Source organism: Candoia aspera, chromosome 3, assembly GCF_035149785.1.
Source record: "Candoia aspera isolate rCanAsp1 chromosome 3, rCanAsp1.hap2, whole genome shotgun sequence".
Lineage (NCBI taxonomy): Eukaryota > Metazoa > Chordata > Lepidosauria > Squamata > Boidae > Candoia > Candoia aspera.
This window is the reverse complement of record NC_086155.1, coordinates 22,171,619-22,189,500: the sequence shown is the minus strand read 5'-3', so window position 1 is coordinate 22,189,500 and position 17,882 is coordinate 22,171,619. Positions and strand designations below refer to the sequence as shown.

Sequence of the window (17,882 nt, the reverse complement as noted above, 5' to 3'; positions counted from 1 at the left end):
GGAGTATAAAAAAAATCAAGATGGCAGCCACAACCACATAAAGCCCCGCCCCTTTTTAATGTGCATCTGGAATAGTCTTCCCCCAGACTTTCAAATTGCCTGTCCTTCCTGTCCTTTAAATGGGCCTTGAAGACCTGGCTTTTTCCCCAGGGTCTGAATTTCCTGGAGTTTATGTCCCTGAAAAGCAATTGTGCTATTTATGTTGGTGGCTATGCTGGCTATGTTGGTTCCCTGTTTACTGGCATCATTCATCTTTTGCATTAGGCTTTCTTTTTAATTTGTATCCTGCCCAGAGTTGTTGCAAGCTGGGCAGCCTTATAAACTTGATAAACAAATAAATAAATACATATGTCTATGTATCATCTGGACTTGAGCTTGATTTGAATGAGAATTTATCTTTTATTTTACGATAAACCTATATATTTACTGGTGCTACTTTCATCCAGTTTCTATTTTGCCCTCTATTGCTTTTTTCCTTTTGAATTGTGATTGTATAATATTGGATTTAATTATTGTCAGTTCCTTGACTGGTGCAAACTGCTCTTGAAAAAAAGCATTCAACAAAGTACTGACGCCTCCTGTTGCTGTTTTTTCTTGTGTTTTCTAACAAGCTTCTTGTAGAGGCACTGAATTCTCTGATTTTCTTGGCTCTCAAAAAAGGAGGCTGAAATTTTTCGGCATAGACGGTGTGAATATGCTTCCAAAAATATTGTAGCATAAATGATGCAGAAGAGAAGCACAACAGCCAGGGCCAAGGCTGTGTTGGGAGGATTTGGCTTTTGCATGAAGCAGTTAGAAGAAACAAAGGTCAGGTTATGATGGTAGCGCCTCTCAAATGGAAGCATTAGGGAAGGTTCCAACCCAACAAAACTTAGCTTGATCTGAAACAATAAAAATAATTATTAATTAGAAATGTAGAGGCTATTATAAAGCAAAAAAACCCTCTTAGAAAAAAAATCTGTCCTACAAGATAACTTCTCAATGAATTCAGTGAGAAGGTATACAAGATTGCAGCTCTAATTATAAAATGTAAAGCATTCTTTTCTGGGGGGGCTCCCTTCCCCTGGAACAGCATGGGTCCCAAGTGAGAGAAGCTCCCACCATGAAGAGAAACCTTCCACCAGCCTGTAAAAACTTGGCTATTCAGGAAAGTCTCTTGGACTTGAATGTTACAGTATAGAGCCCCAAGCACCAGGAATGACTGTTATCATACGGTGGTTAATTATTTTGTGATATACAAGGTTTTGTTGTATATGATTGTATTTATTTGATTGTTGACTAGGCTTTGCTGTTCGTGACACCTTAGGTCTTTGGACTGAAGTGGCATCTGTCTGTCAGTCTGTCTGTCTGTCTGTCTATCTATCATCTATCTCACTTGACTTTCCAAGTAATCAGTCAAAAATTCCTTGGACATTAACATAAAAGTGCAGTTGAACAGTCATAACTACTATGTAGTCCATCCTTTTCTGATCACATATAATTTGGGTATCTTGAGACATCAGCAGTACTATTTAGCAATTAGCATAACCAAGACTTTAAAATTCTGAAGTTATAGTCCCAATGCTTCTGGATAGCATTGGGTTTGGGAAGGCTGCTATAATATACTATAATACTATAAATTTTCCTATAATACCAGAGGGAAAGAATAACATTTGAATGTTGGGAGGCTAGCTGAATTGGCCCTTGCTGAATGCTTGAAGGTAGCACATATGGATGAGGTTGGTGGATGTGGTCATAACAGGACACATACATACTCTTTCACCCATCCATCTACCTATTCTCAGGGAGCAATGGAGGGATAGGTTTTAACCTCATCTCCTTCAGCAATGAAGGGAAAATGACCCCTCTCTCCCCACTGCTATATGTACTGGAGAAACAGCACTCTTGATAAGGCTTCCTGTGACCGAAGAAGCATATTTACTTAACCTCCTTCCAATGACCTTTATCAAGACTGCTGTTTTCCTTAGAGTGCCAACAGCAAAGCTTTATTATTATTATTGTAGTTGGTCACATGATCAGCCAGATGTTTAGACTGGATTTGGCATTTTTGTCCACCTCTTGAGTCCTTCCCAAGGACCTGGGATAGGCAGAGGTTGTTGTTTAATAATATTAAAGGTATCGTTGCAAGATGTAAGCTGTTCCAAGTAAAGCTGCCTTATCATTATTATTATTGTTATTATTGTTATTCCTGCCTTTTATATATTTTGGTCAACTCAAGGTGGCAAATATATTTAATACTCCTGTCTCCTATTTTCCCAAACTGTTCCACATATCTAACTGATGGCTTATCAATTAGGTGAGGGACAAAAGTGGGAGAGACTATTGAGACTCTTTGGGGCACAAAAGGAGTACTAACTCCAAATGTTTTTTCTACCATCTGAAAAGATGTACTGCCTCAAGATTCTGAAGTTCATTTTGTTTCAGGAGGTCTAGTTCTGTGACGGAATGTGGCAGGCAGTTATTTCCAGTCTTCATAAGGAAGTACCATATTGCAGTGTTGTTATTTCTTAGTTGTTAATCCATCACTGATCATCAACACAATGCAGTATTGTTGTAAAGAGCACACTACTGAGTTTCACAGGCAGACAGCCCATGTGCCAGAGAGGCACAGACATAGAATTTATGTCTATTAAAGAAGCATGGCCCTTAGGCACATACATCTTGTGATCTGTCCAGAACATTACATTGTCTTTTGCATTTTCTTTTTTAACCAAGTGGTATTTACCACTTCCAGCACTGAATGTTTGCACTGTAGATATTTAACCTTTTTACAGTTTATCTTTTTCTAATCAAATTTGATTCTGTTTATCTCCTATGAGATTGGTTTATTTTTGGAGGGGTGGGTGCTAAAATCTCTAGCCACACTTGTTATGTTACATGGCCAGGAAGTTACACTATTGAAACTATTGCCATTTGTTGGTTTATTGATTTGTTTGCTTGATTTGCTTGATTTGTTTGTTTTTTGTTTTTGTTTTTACATTATAATGGCCAGAAATGCAGAACAGGTTGTGAAAGCCCTGCCTGTGTCAGACACTGGAATTAGGGGATGTCAGCCAAGTGAAGTGTTCTCTGAAAATAGGTAGTGTTTGATATTTGAGGTCTCAAGCCTTCTACCCTGTGGGCTCAGCTATGCCATTTTGCTACACATTTATTATTAAAATTCTATAGTGAAACCAGAAACATTCATTTGACATGCATTGGCAAATGCCATTTCATAGCTCTAGCTGAGAATTCTGGAAGTTACAGCCCCATCACATCTGAAAAGTGCCCAGCTGAAAGAGACTGACTTAAGCCCAAATTAGAGACTTCAGTACTCACATCATATTTTATCCAGAAGATAACTGGGACAACAGGGATCTGAGTGACTTCAGTTATAGCTCTTTGTGCCAAATGAAAGGCAATGTAGTCAGTTGCTATGATGAGCAGTATCACCACTAGAACTAATGTGAGAAGAAAAAAATGTCTGAGAGAAGCCTTGAGTTCTTTTTGAGATAACTTGAAGCTGGTTGGTTTAATTAATTTCTTGGATGTGCAAATCAGCAAGTCATTTTTTTTGTTTTCCCGAGCCAAATCTTCCAGCTTTGGGGTAATGTAAATGTTATCAAAACAAAGATCTGTGAGGTAGCTCTTCAGGTACCATGTAGCTTGAAAAAGGAGATAGAAGAGAAATAAACCAGCCATCACCCGGTTGGTCAAGAGTATGACCTTCTGGACCAGCATATCAGCATGCAAAAAATCTTCCTTGATACTTTGGCTAGTGTTAACCATTTTCTCATTTAGTTGGAAGATATTGCTATGATTTTTAAACTGAACATGGCTATCCCTTGAACTCAATAATTTATCTGGCATGTTGTCAATTATGCTCTTGAGAGAGTGGCTGAAGTCCCAGGAAGCATCACCCAACAGGAGCATTGAAGTCACAAGGCTATCCATAGAATTCTTGCAGGTGCATTTAATGATTTTCAGGATTGCTTGGATATTGCTCATAATGTTTGGGATAATGTTGACAGCTACAATCATAAAGCAAGCAGAGAGGAGGAGCCTTCGCCCTTGTTTAGTCCCTAATGTAGGCACAATTATAGTAAACATGCACCGGACAGGATGCACCAAAAAGAGGATTAAGAACACCAGGAAACTAAGGGCAGAAGATGCCAATGCAGAAAACTGGAAGGAATATTGCAGAGAGGAAAACATCCAGCAGTGGAAGAGGCCTCCAACTGATGTTGCAATGCAGGAGCAGATCACAAATAAGGATATCAGCTGGTTGTAGCTGGATGGTAATGGCGTAGAGTAAGCAAGCCAGGCATCCACCATGAATTCTTGTATCTTTGGGAACTTAATGTCCCAAATGTAGGTCCAGACTCCCAAACTGTACCAGTAATGAATAAAATAGTTCAGATTGCTAGAAATATATGACACACACATTTCATATATATACAGATACACACATATATCTCTCTGTAGGTAGACACATGCACACACTCAAGTTTGACTGACAATTCTGAGAATTTTTAAATTCAAAACATAGTTTGAACATGAAATTCTACCTCTGTCTCTAAGAATTGGCATTTTTTTATGGCTTCATGAGGCCATAATTTAGTTATTTATACATTTATATAGATTTATTTCCCACCTTTCATTCTGGAGCTCCAGGCAATGTACACAGTGTTCCCTTTCCTACTTGTCCTTACAACAACTCTTTGAGGTAGGTCAGGCCAAAAGAGAGTGATGGGCCCAAAGTCACCCAGGGAGCTTCCATGGCTGAAGATGGACTAGAATCTGCATCTCTTTGCTCCTAGCCCAACATTTTATCCAATTAAAAAAACACTATTGCATGCATTGGCAACCATAAACTTTTAGGAAATACCAAAACAAAATTGTAATCAGCTGCTAAAATTGGTCAAGTAAGAAATACTATTGCAAGGCAACCAGTCAGTACTATCAGATACTCTTAAATCTATGCTCATTTTTGGACTGGTTTAAAAAGAAGTTTTCAAGCAGTCACTCTGCACTCCTCCATACAAAATATACATTTACAAAGTACTGTTTTGAAACAATAAACTGAAACTCATTTGCACTGACTTCAGAATAATACAGGTTGTGTTAATACAACCATTTAACTCTCAGCTATATTACCCAAATCTTTTTAATGGGCAGCGTGCTCAAAATAAGGTTCAACAGACCTGTGTTTTCTTCTGTGGAACAGTTCTTACTAGCAACATAGTTATTTTTATCGTTTTGTTTTCTTAGGGGTTATTGTACTGTATAAATTAATTTTTTTTAAAAAAAACTACACATACCCAGTTTTATGCAGAAGTCCCCAGACCCTTTGGAAACAGTCAGCAATCCTGAAAATATTCATGTTACTTTAAGATTAAAAAAAAATAAAATTAATTGAAACTCACAACAAAATGGGATAGAACCCCACCAAAGATCTAGATTTAGATAACAAGAGATATATGTTATTTTTTTAAAAAAAACCAAATTAACTATTCATTTGTTAATCCATTCTGCAGTATATCCTAAAGGAGAACATATAACACCATTTCCTCCATCTGTGCCTGTTGCTGAATGAACATCACTCCAAGAATATTAAACAAAAGACGAATGATTGTAGTTCCAAAGGATCTCTTCCATTCTGTTTGTGTGTGCTGGTGGTATAATGTTAAACTTACGGTTAGTATTGCAAAAGTAGATTCAGAAAAAGCAGAAGCTAGGGAGCATCTATTTTTATACTGTGTTGAGATTGGTCACTCTGAATTACCACTGAATCATGGTGGTTAACTTAATCAGCTGATCCTTACCTACTTTAATATTTGTGAACATATTTTGATGGCACTGTGCTCACTTAGGAATCACATTCCCAACTTAAGACATCAGTTCATTCATAACAGCAATGCAAAAATGCAAAGTCAGTTTTGGAACATTAGCAAGAGATTGAGAATGAATACGGCAAGTGCCATATTGCACTCATTATGCAATTCCCTGACTGTATTCCAGTTGCCCACATCTCAAAAGCAGTATCATAGAGGATTTACAGCAGAAGATAGAAAAAACAATAAGGGAGATTGGTTTCTTGTGACTAGCCACGCCTACCAAGGCAACCATTTTGTTAGAATGCTGTGACATATTCTCAAATTCCAAATCTGCTTGCAGTCCCCAAATATTTGCCCCCAGTATGATCCAAATAACCAGCCATTTATTAACTTTGAGCCAAACTAGACTTGATAGTATTCCCATTAAAATGAACATTTTTTGTTAAGTGAATGGCAGCTGAATTAAAACTGGAGGATGAGTATTCAACTCTTTCTCTTTCTGCTTTTTTTATAACAAAATTTCCCTCTCCAAAAGCAAACAATATAAATGCCAGCTTGGAGAGATGTCTTTTGACTCGACTGTGATGTGGAGCAAAGGGTAATTCTCCACCTTTATGAATTTCTTAGGGCCCTTCTCAACTGCTGTTCATGGCATTAATCCTACATTAGTGAGTAAGGAAGAAAAAACGAATATTTTGCAAGTTGATGAGGCTTGGTTATTCTGTGCCCCTTCCAGCTCTGCTCGAACTAGTGTTTTCCCCCTAATTATTTTCTCCACATTTAGCTGAAATGTTTATTCCACAATTGAGCTAAGAGCATTCATTTCAGATGAATGATTCAGGGACACATGGAAGAAATACATACATACATACATACTGCCTGAGTGAGCAGGATTTGTTATTAATATTATAATTGTGTGGCTTAATGCATAATAACACCCTGTGAAAACTTTTTCCTTATGAAACTGCTGAAAACATTTACCTCAGAAACCAAATGATGAACAAGAGTAATATCACTCACTTCCTCTTCCTCTTTCAGAGAGAAGAAAAGTTTTCTTTATTGGTTATTAATGGAATTTTCCTGGGTGTGTGTATTTGTGGGTGTGGGTGTTTTAAAAACTTTACAGCAGGAATGTGCACATTCTGTCAGCTTTAGGGCCAAAGCAGGTTTTGCAGACACCCACTGAGGGATATTAAGGGATAAAATGGGTGCTTTAAGCTAAGGCATTCATTTTGCTCTCAAAATTGCTAAAAATGCAAAAAAACAAAAAAGCTAAAATGTTTGGCCTCATCCACTCTGAGACTTTTAGGCCACATTTTCTGCACCCCTCCCTTCAATGGTTATATTTATTCATGTAGGCTTGGGTAAAAGAGAGTTGATGGGAATATTTCTCATCTGACAGGCCATTCTTCTAAAAAGCTTCCACTTTTCACATCTATTCAGCTTTGTGTCTCTTCGTACTGCCTAAAAAATCATAGCTGATCTCATCAAAAAGCCATTTCTGTTTGTGGGTCTATGTGTGTGTATATACGAATGATAGGTTCTAAAAGCCTGAAAACAGCAATAAAGAGATTTGCTTTCTTGCAGAAGGAGAGAAGTATATTTTGGTTTATTTTGCTAATAGTTCAAAAAAATCCTTCTCGCTTAATGCAGGGCTGTGGTAGTTTAAGGACTTCTTTGAGGAATCCCAGGGCCAGAGGGAAAAGAGGACTTAGCACCTGGAAGCATTTCTCTCCTTTTACGTGTTCCCAAAGCATCCCATTCAAGCCCCATCCTCATGTCTGCCCCTAGTTCTCCTCTCCACCACTGGAGAAGGCATTCCAAGCTATCTATGGTCCTCTCCCAACAGGAAATCATGTCCTTTCCTGTCTATTTCCTGAGTACTTTTAATCTCACTGTCGTCTTCTCCTCTTCTAGGGCTCTTCCCCATGTTAACATGTTATCCTCATCCACAGGACATTAGTGAAAATAATAGGAATCCCTTTTCAGATGAAACCAGAACTGTACTTATTAGGGTTTATGGAAGAAGAACTGAGTAAAAAGCACAGTGTCTTAATGTTGTATATGATCACTGCAGCAAGATTATTATATGCGCAGAAATAGAAAAATAAAGAAGCTCCAAATGTTGAAGATCGGATTATTTAAAGTTATGGACTTGGTGGAGATGGCAAAACTGGCATGACTAGTGAGACAGAAATCTCCAGACTTTTATTAAAGTCTGGAGTCTATTTATGGATTATATTACAAAAGTAGAGAAAAACAGCTTGATGATAAAGGGTTTTATAGATTAAATAAGGGGAGAGAATGGAAAATTTAAATAGTGACTACAATGGTATAAAAGAATAAAAAATGGTTAATGGATCTGTGAGGAAAGTGAAGGGCAGAAGTGCTCTCTCTCTCTCTCTCTCTCTCCATATATATATATATATATATATATATATATATATATATATATATATATATGAAGTTAGATGTTTAGTTTTGTATTTGCAGATTTATGTTTCTGTACATATTTATGTATTGTATGTTTATGTTTATGTGTAAAATTTTAATAAAGTGTGTGTGTGTGTGTGTATCTTGTTATCCTCCAAGCCTTGAGTTCTCAGAAAAAGTATGCAGCCATCAATTGTGCTGCCCCAGTGACCAAGCTCTCTATTGCTTCAGTAATGAAACCAGCAACTGTTACAGACCTTTCCATTTTAATGTGGGGCAACTTAAGGAAAGCACTTCGGGAATTGCTTTTTCTCTCCCTCCAAGCATCACCTGCCGGTGTGAGAAACTACCACCTACTGCTCTCCTTACCTTGTGGCAGGGCAGAGTTGACCATTCAGCTTGGCTATTCTTCAGCACGGAATTAGGGTCTAAGAATACTAGACCTGTGCTCAGAAATAGCCTGAGGAAAGGTCACAAGCACAGAGGGAGCACTGGGGTGCTCCCTCCCATTTCACCCAAGCCCCTCCCCTGCACTTATAACTAGGGAGGTCCGTTCTTGACCAGGGCTGCAAGGGAATGGCAGTGCTGGCAACACTGCAAAATAACCCATGGAGGAGGCTAAATGGCAGCTCCCCAAATAATTAAAAACAGTAAAGAGAGAGAGAGAGAGTCACGTGACACCCCTGGTCAGCCAACACAGTGGAAAACCTGTACTGCACTCATTAGCCACAGAATCAGCAACACAGAGCTGACAGAACCATGAACTCGCTTTCCCAGTTTAAAAAGGAGCCCTAAACCCCTGTGTATAAGGAGCATTTTGGAAAGCACTGGTCAGGCATCATACAGACAGATTCCCTTGCAGAAGCAAAAGGTTTGGTCTTTCCGGCAGCCCAAGCCAAAATGGCCCTGGGGGGCAGTGCCCAGAGACTGGAGAGGGGGGACATACCTACAGCAACCTGAAGTGGCCAATAGGAATTGCGCAGACCACATCAACCACCCCACTGTTAACAAAGCATCCTAAATTGTGTCCACAGCAAAACGTGTGTCAGGAAAAGTAATTTACCTCAGGTAAACCAATGGCAGGCCAGCGGCTGAGACGAGGCATGTAAAAATTCCCACCACTGTGAGCACTAGCATTGCATGGTGCAAAAAGTTTTTTTTTAAGTATTTTTCACTCATGATCTCTCACGGAACACCTACCAAACTTTTGCAGTTCCACAGAATCCCAGTTGAGAAAGGCTGCTCTAGAGGATCCTCCAGGTCTCCAGAGCAGTTTTTGGAGAATCCAGAAAGCTGCAGAGAAGAGGGCTTGTGCAGAGTCCCTCCCTCTGCATCTCCATCCTCTGGTAAATGCAACCCAGATCCAACCCATCATTTGCAACCTTGTAACTCCAAAGTTGGATTCTACTAATAATTACAGAATATTTCGTTTCCCGTAGCCCCTGATCCAGTATTAATGCTTTCTGATCCCCGTATTAGTGACACATCTTAATAATCTCTGCAGTAGATATATTCAATGCATGTGTCTCCACATCTGATGAACTGATTTATTCACTTGCTGGTTGATGATTAGTGCAAATGTTTGTACAGAAGACTTTTTAGAAAATGTAAAGATGTTAATCAAAGCATCTTGTGGTGGCTCTTGTTTAGGAAGAAAGCGATAGAGAGAGCACAAGCTCTTTAAACAGCAGCTCTTCTTTTCTTTGAGTAATTTGTCAGTTATCTTGGCTGTCTGGAATGCTGTCTAAAGCATGTGAAAAAATATACACTGTACAGTATTATCAACAGTCTATTTTCCCTCTGAGTAACACAATGCTGACTCCTTCTGGCCAACCACTGTTATTTCACCACAGTGCTGCCTGTTGAATATGACTGAGCTTCAAAAGAATACTGTGTATGTTCAGTTGCAGTGATACATGCAAAACTGTCATCTTCCCCTAAAATCCCATTGACTGAAAAAGCACAATCCAAACAGCAGAGAGCTACACAAAGGTATTCCAGTGGTACTAGACTTTTATTCTGTGTGCAGATGAAAGAACAAAGGGGACAAGGGGTTCAGCTTTCCCCAGACTCAAAATTACACCTCAAAATTACAAGCGGTCTATCCAGTTGGGTATTTTAAGTCTTCTTATTGTGGTGCCACTTCATGGACATTCAAAATAGCTCATATTTCCACTCCAGTTTTGGGAGCATCATCCCTTAAGCTAAGCTTCCAATCTGGCACTTTGTAGATGCCCTTATACCAGATATAATTCCAGGAGAGCCCTGGATTGAAAAAGGTTGTTATAAGCCTTTAAGAGGATGGTTTGTTTCTCTACTGCCAAGTTAGGCTAAATGAGGCTAGGTTAAATTGCTGCTGTTCCTTGTCTTCTTGTTTTGGGTAAAGCAACATTTTCTTTGGTGGAATCAAACAGTGAAGATGTATCCAGCTGCGAGGCTTTGCAAAGGACTGAAAAGTACAGCAAAGAATCCTGCAGCTTTCCAAACTGGGCTGACATCCTTGTGGCTGACATCCACAAACTACCTCATTTGTGTGAAACCTATTTTTGTGGTTAGCTTATCGTCCAGTATGTATCATGCAAACCTAACTTGTTAGTTTGAGTAAACCACAGTTAACTGGTAAACCTGTTAACTAGATATTCCCACAATATATTAATTACATCTGGAGTGAGATCTGTTCAAATAACGGAACTTTCATTCTGGAAGAGGTTAAGTGTTCTGTAGGAAGGACGAAGCAGTTCCACTTCTTGTTTTACATGAAAACAATGTTCTGCATTGCAACCAGAGATCACTACATTATCAATATAAATGCAAAGCAACTGAGCTTAATCTTATGGTAGTAGAAGAAATATTATGTTTCTTGGATGTGCAGTTTCTGTGTGTTGGGTTCCATAATATTTGTTTTGTATAATGCCATTCCTGAATGTGTCTCCAAAAGCTATTACACCTGGTATGCTGCATTGTAGAGCCTTCAATAATCATCTTAAATCATGTGGTAGAGAAAAGTTTTTGGCCCCTGCAGGGGCAGCACTTAACCAACCTGGGCTGATATTGAAAACTTAAGCAGAGTTGGACTTGGTTAATACATGGATAGGAGACCACCAAGAAAGCACAGAATTGTTGGCTAGACAGGGAAATGTTGTTAGCTACTGAACAGTAGTAGGCACTACATGACCAGTTTCACCTCTGCTGACCTTTTTTGTAAGCTACTGACAGCCAGGTCAAGATAGCGCTAAAGCTAAATGCACCATGTAGTTAAGCTTGTGGGTTCAAATCCCATTAAAGGGTTTAACACAGAACATCTAATATGACGGATTCCTATGCCTAAGAGTCCCAGTAAGGATTGGTTAGGTGTTAGTGGTTGCATAGTGCCTCCTTCTGGTCAGTAGCTAATATAACTTCTAAAACTATATAAGCTCCCCTTAAGGGGAGGCAGTCTTGATGCCTCTAGCATGATGCCCAAACCAATAAAAATCTCAAAACTCTCGAGTATGAAAGCATATTGAAAAAAAGGAAGGCGTACCTGCATAGCTTCTTTAAGACAGGGAAATCAAAACGCATTTTAGAAGAAGGCAATGTCAAATGATTTCTGTATTATTGCCAAATAAACTACATTGCCAAGAATCAAGGTTGATCAAGGGAGACTTTATTTTTTAGGGTCTGGGCAAGCATGCACATCAAAGACCACATGCCAGTAGTGGCTGCACCCATAGCTAAAAATAGTGGGGGCCCTCTTCAGAGTAATAGCTATACAGTATGGCAATAGATACAAGATTCCTGAAAAAAATAGATACGAAGTTTATAGAGACCAAATAAGATAGAATTAAAGGATTTTTTTTAATGGCTGTGTTTGTAACCATGCCTGGTACATAAACATTCAATAGGTGTTTTATTTTCCATACATACCTTTATAGATGGAAAAAATGTATTACTAATGACTTTACTGTTTTTATTAGTGATTAATAAGCATAGTGATTTATCAGTTATATTCCCTCTATGTAATTTTTTTAGAAGCTTAATATTTGTGTCAAGAAATCTATACAATGTGGCAGCCTAGTTATAGCAATACATTTCATTCCTTTAAGGCTACCAGATCTGCACTGCAAAAATCCAGACAACCACTAGATGGCATCAACGTCAACCTTTTGCTGCCATCTAGTGGTTTCCTGAATTCTTTTTCAGTCCAGATCTGGTAGCCCTACAATTGTATAATTGGTCCCTTGATTGCCAAGTCAATCTAATTATCTTGTTTTATAGTGTCAAAATTAATAAATAACTTTATTTGGGCAACAGATGTCATATTCATGAAAAAAAGGCTAAACATCACCCTTTCCTTGTGACTCACAAATATAGAATGTAACAGTACAATAGAGCAATGAGTGCATTTTATTCTCAGTCATCACAATTATGCACCTTAGGCATCTGGAGTTATGTGATCTGATGCTTGGCTAGTTATATGTCAATGCTTTTAGTTTGACCTTTTCCTATTTCCACATCAGTGATGTCTATTTAATGTAATTTCTATAGTAACATGAACCCTAACAAAAGAGGCACCCAGCAGCTCTGTTTGCCACATATGCTCCAGAAACAGATGCTGAATAAGTCTAGGCAACAAGAGATAATAACATTCATTATAGCAAGAATTCATTGCTGAGCTTCCTTCCACCCCCAGCACAATTCTTCATATTGTATCTCCCAAAGCATGCTTTCAACATTGATCTTACAATTGCTGAAAGTCCATTTCTTACACAGACATACTTAATAGTATAACACAGAATCAGGTTTACAGTGGTGATTAGAATCAATGTTCATATACAAACACTTTCACTGAAAGTATAGAGATCATCAATCAATATAAAAACTGATCAGACTTTAACTTCCCTCTCCCAAATCCAAGCAACAATAATTCACCACAAATGACTAATTGACATGACAAGATCAACAATCAAGACTTTTACCATTTTCATGATTTGGATCAATAGGAGGAGCAATCTATATGGTCATTATGACCAGTGATAAAGCATTCTCAGGTATGAGGCTGCCAGTGACTATTGCCACCACCACATGGACCTTTGCCACTTTACTTTGTACCAGACAAATTCTCCAATGAGCAATGGCATATCTAAGAGAATCCACACTTTATTCTATGCTGAGCATATTACCTTATCTTATATGTGAAGTCAGATAGTGCATGTGGGGCAATATAACATAGTGGACAACAATGCAAAACAAATCTTAATAACAGTTCAGCTCTCATTCATACACACTGCTATCTGCTGCAAAAATCTGGAGTGATGATGAGAGTAACTGATCGCTTAAGCCTAATGGTACTTTTGAATGGGAATAAAACCAGCATTTAGCTTCACTTTCCACTGCATTTTGGATTACTTTGAATTCCTGACATTATTGGGATCAAGAATGCACTGAAGGAATCTAGCATAGCCTGCAATAAAACATGGGAGAGTATAGCACTGGCTAGGCTCCCATCTCAAAATGCTGCTGTTGTCCTTGGGATCAGCTAGACCAGGGATGGGATCTTCTGAGACTATGACCCTTGGCAACTGCCCAAAGAGGTGGGCTTTGATGCCAGGCCTGCACGTATGACTTTGCATTATAAAACTTTAGTTGACACAGGAACTTACTGAAGTATTATTCTGGGGCCTTTTCAAAATGTGCAATTCTTATAACCTTTCACAACTTCGTAAGATAGGTAACTATTGCCATGTGAATTGTGGTTGATGATTTCCCTTTTAACAATTAAGAGCAGTGGAGCTGATTTGAAAGTTTTGAAACTGTTAAATATAGACATAGTTTTTCTATCCCAGACTGAGTTCTGAACAAACATGTTTGTATTTTCCATGTGGTTCTGTTTCAATCTAGGAAAAGCTGGATCCAGAGATCTCTATTGGCTAGCATTAAATTCACTTGTTCCACCCAAATTCTGTAGTTTGACAAAGCTCTTGCAACATTTTGTTGAGTTGAAGGACAAATGTATAGATTAAAAAAAATGGTTGTGACCATTATCAAATGATCCAAGTTGTGTCTACTGTGATGAATGAACAGACAAATTCCCCAGTGAACTTACATGAACTTTTGGGAAGTTTTTCATAAGTATATGAGGTCATGACCTTCATGCTACATGTCATGATCAGTTGAGGAACAATAGTTTCCTATTAAACCTAATTCTGATAAGGCTGATGTTATTGAGCATCAAGCACTTAATATCTACTACTACACTACTACTTTCTACTTGTAGGGAAGATCTGTTCTTCACACACAAAAGATTGAATTCATGGTATCTCCAGATGGAACTTGGGAAAAAATCTATCCTCAAGTTTGCAGAATCACAATCAGTATCATTTTGAGTACTGAGCTAGCTGGATGAATGGTCTCATGAATCTAAAACACTTCCAACGCTCCTTGAGGCATGGAACATTGTATCCACCTAGCCAGGTGAGAAGCTATTGTTGTGAGCAACATAGCATTACATTACAAGAGACAACAAGAACTGGATAATGGATATAATCTGTCTGGCTATAATGGGTGTATTAAAGATATGCCTGAGTGACAATTTTTCATAGTAATTGCTTTTTGTGAAAGGATAATTTCAGTTCAGAAAGTCTCCATTCCTCCCTTTTTTCCCCAGTAAACTGCTTCAAATTTACTGGACTGGTAAGCATGTTGTACAGCAGTTGTGGGCACCCAACTTTTTCTGTGCTGCATGACTCATTTGAACTTTGAGTAATATGTTGAAAACTACACTCCAAAAGTTCATGGACATGTCTATGGCAAAAACCGAATACTATTTCATTTTACTTATATTTACATGTGATTAGCATAGTATGACTACTCTCTAGTCATATATTTAGTAATTGTCCCTTTTTATCACATAAAAAAACTACAATTTGAGAACAACTTTTGGGTATATCTGGGGTGTCATACCCAATACTTCCAAGAGCTGCATACAGCCTAACAACTTCAGGTTGTGTACCTCTGGAGTTGTTTCAAGATCACCGTGCACATATAGAGTTTATCAAGAATACTGTATAATTAAAATCCCTAGGCATGTAATTCTGGGAGGAGAGAGTGTGTGTGTTCAGGTAAAATAGAAAACACACAAAATTAGCTCTTTGGCCTCAAGAAACAAATGCAGAAGGCAATGAGTCAAGAGTAGTGATCCACTGACATGCTCTTTAACACATATCAATGTTTTCAACAATTTTGAGAAATGCAACTCTGGCCTAAGAGGTGGTAACAGCATTTCAGTCACTACGAATTCCTATCAATGTTCAACAGAATTGGCTGCCCTGCCCTGTTCCTCATCCTGAGGTTCCTCATTTGGCTTTATTATGACTTTCTGTTTACAGATGGTCTATGAATCTCATGCAGAAAATGAGGAATGATAACTGCTTTGATTTTCTTACTACTTTCACTATTCTCCCAGCCATATTTTGCACATACATGCAGACCCATTCCTTGTCCATTTTATCTCTCTTATCTTTCAGAACAACTCAGATTTGTGGTTTTGTCAATATTGTCTGTCCTCCTGGCTTCTTCTAAACAGCAACAGATTCAACCAAGTTGTGACCACCCTAGTCAAACAAGATCATACGATTTTTTAAAAAAAATTTGCTTTGATAACCTGCTATACCTGTATCTGGCAAAGAATGTATAATCTGCAATCTTTAAAAGGCTTTCCAATTCAAGGGAAGATACATTGCTTTACTTGCTCATGTGCTTCTATATTCAGATGGCAATATACTCCTATATTTAAATAGCCAGATCCTTCTATATTTAGGCAATGATCCTCTTTAGTAAAGGAAAATAGTTCCCTTTATTTGTACAAGAAAAGATGGGAAAAGATCTCCCAGGCCTCAAACAGTGAAAGATTAAACCTACCTAGAGCTACTTGATAGCTTTCTCAGTGAAAATGAGAAAGTCTTTTTTGTCAGACAAAAAAAAATCAATAAATATTCAAAAAGATTTGTAAAACAAACAAAAGTACTTGATGGTCCTACAGTATACCCCTCTGTGTGTACCTGTACTCAGTATCAATTTAATTTAGTGCTCAGATCTGAGGAGAGATGTTTTCTCACCCAACCTCATGAATAAGGTTGCTTTACTTATAATTAACTCATTAAGTTCAAAGTAATGTTTTGGGCATCTCCCAGTAGGGTGGTTGTATTTTCCATATGGATGTTGGCCCAGGCAGGAAAGCTGCCTAGCTGAAAGATGCTCATAGCCCAAGTATTGATGGCCAAGCTCAGAAGACAGACTCCCATCAGATTCATCAATAGGCCAGTTCTTGCCTGTAGAGAAAGAAAGCAAGGGGACAAAATGCTTTTGATTTAGAATGCAGGCTCTGGGTCATTACAGACATATAATACAGGCTTTAGAGGTCATCAAGCCCAACCTACTGCTCAGTCCAAGAAATTTAGACCTCCTGTTCAGCCTTGGTCTGGAGAAGACCTCAACAGCACACCAGATATGTGTTCAGTTCTTTTGCCATTAGGATATTTCTTCTAATATTCAGTTGAAATACATACCTCTTAATTTAGACTCATTAGATCTAATTCAAAATATTCTATGCTATTTGTTTTCATGAATAGCTTCCCATATTTCCTACATCTTCCCTCTTCAATCCTCTTTCAGAAAACCATCTGTGCAACAGATAGAACTGCCCAGAGTCCCTCCTTGGGGGAGATGGGTGGTGTTAAAAATTAGATAGATAGATAGATAGATAGATAGATAGATAGATAGATAGATAGATAGAGAGAGAGAGAGAGAGAGAGAGAGAGAGAGAGAGAGAGAGATAAAACTGCTGTAAGCATGGTATTTCAGATACTGTTTCCTGATCAGAGAAGCCAAGAATATTTTAGTGCAGGAATTTCATGGTGAGTCAAAGTCCAGTTACAATACAGAAATTTATTCAATGAGTAAACATGGAAAATGTGCACTTTAGGCAATGATGGGAGAGATAATGTGTCTTTTACTGAACATTTGATAATGGGCTGCTAAAGGAATTAAGGTTCAAATAATTACTATACAGGTATTCCTATTATCTATTTTAAAACAATACAGTGATAAATTAATATCCTCAGGTCCTGCAAACTGGATCATTAATGAAATGTGGCAGGTGTGAGAAATGAAACTGCAGTTACTTGTTCAAAGATCAAACTAGATATAAAAGTTTACTGACACTAGGAATAACTTTCCCAGCACCAGCCATCATTTGTTTAGACCTCACTTGCTAATATCTCTCCTCTGTCTGGGATACTTTGCTGCTGGATATGTTCCTAATACTGAACATGTAAGGCAAGGTGATTAGCAGCTAGAAAAGGTGTATGGAGATGACCCATGTCCTTCCTTGAGAGTTCCAGTTGGTGTCTACACTTATATTCTCACAATATTATACTGAAGAGTTTGGAAAGGAACTTTTCACACTGTTTTTTTGTTCCCCTCCATATGGTATTACTGGAAATCCACCCCTTGAGAAACTGTGGTGGAATTTTTTTCTTCTCCAGAAAAAAAAAATCATCCACCTAATTCTCTGCCCACAAATTTGGTGAAAAATTTCAAAACACTATTTATACGCAGCTCTAATTTAAACATATCTGATATCACCTTCAGACT

The 17,882-nt window shown here is 38.2% G+C and overlaps 2 protein-coding genes across 2 annotated transcripts in view; both read right to left on the bottom strand.

The window, feature by feature from the left end:
- Positions 1-557: 557 nt before the first annotated feature.
- OCSTAMP (osteoclast stimulatory transmembrane protein) lies at positions 558-4,425 on the bottom strand. The gene is made up of 2 exons (XM_063299813.1): positions 3,319-4,425; positions 558-881 (listed from the first exon to the last, which is right to left on the bottom strand). Exons 1-2 carry the CDS (start codon positions 4,423-4,425, stop codon positions 558-560), a joined length of 1,431 nt encoding a protein of 476 aa, XP_063155883.1.
- Positions 4,426-11,879: 7,454 nt separating this feature from the next.
- Positions 11,880-17,882, bottom strand: part of SLC13A3 (solute carrier family 13 member 3) — a 46,183-nt gene continuing 40,180 nt past the window's right edge. Inside the window, exon 13 of the mRNA XM_063297107.1 lies at positions 11,880-16,558. Coding sequence (XP_063153177.1) covers positions 16,379-16,558 — 180 coding nt within the window. The 3' untranslated portion in view covers positions 11,880-16,378. The remainder of the gene's footprint in view (positions 16,559-17,882) is intronic.

Bases quoted from the DNA above. Each gene is read 5' to 3' on its own strand.
- OCSTAMP (XM_063299813.1), bottom strand. From the start codon at position 4,425: ATGTGTGTGTCATATATTTCTAGCAATCTGAACTATTTTATTCATTAC. The intron at 882-3,318 runs GTGAGTACTGAA...TTATTGTTTCAG, and splicing joins TCTTCTGGATAAAATATGAT to ATCAAGCTAAGTTTTGTTGG.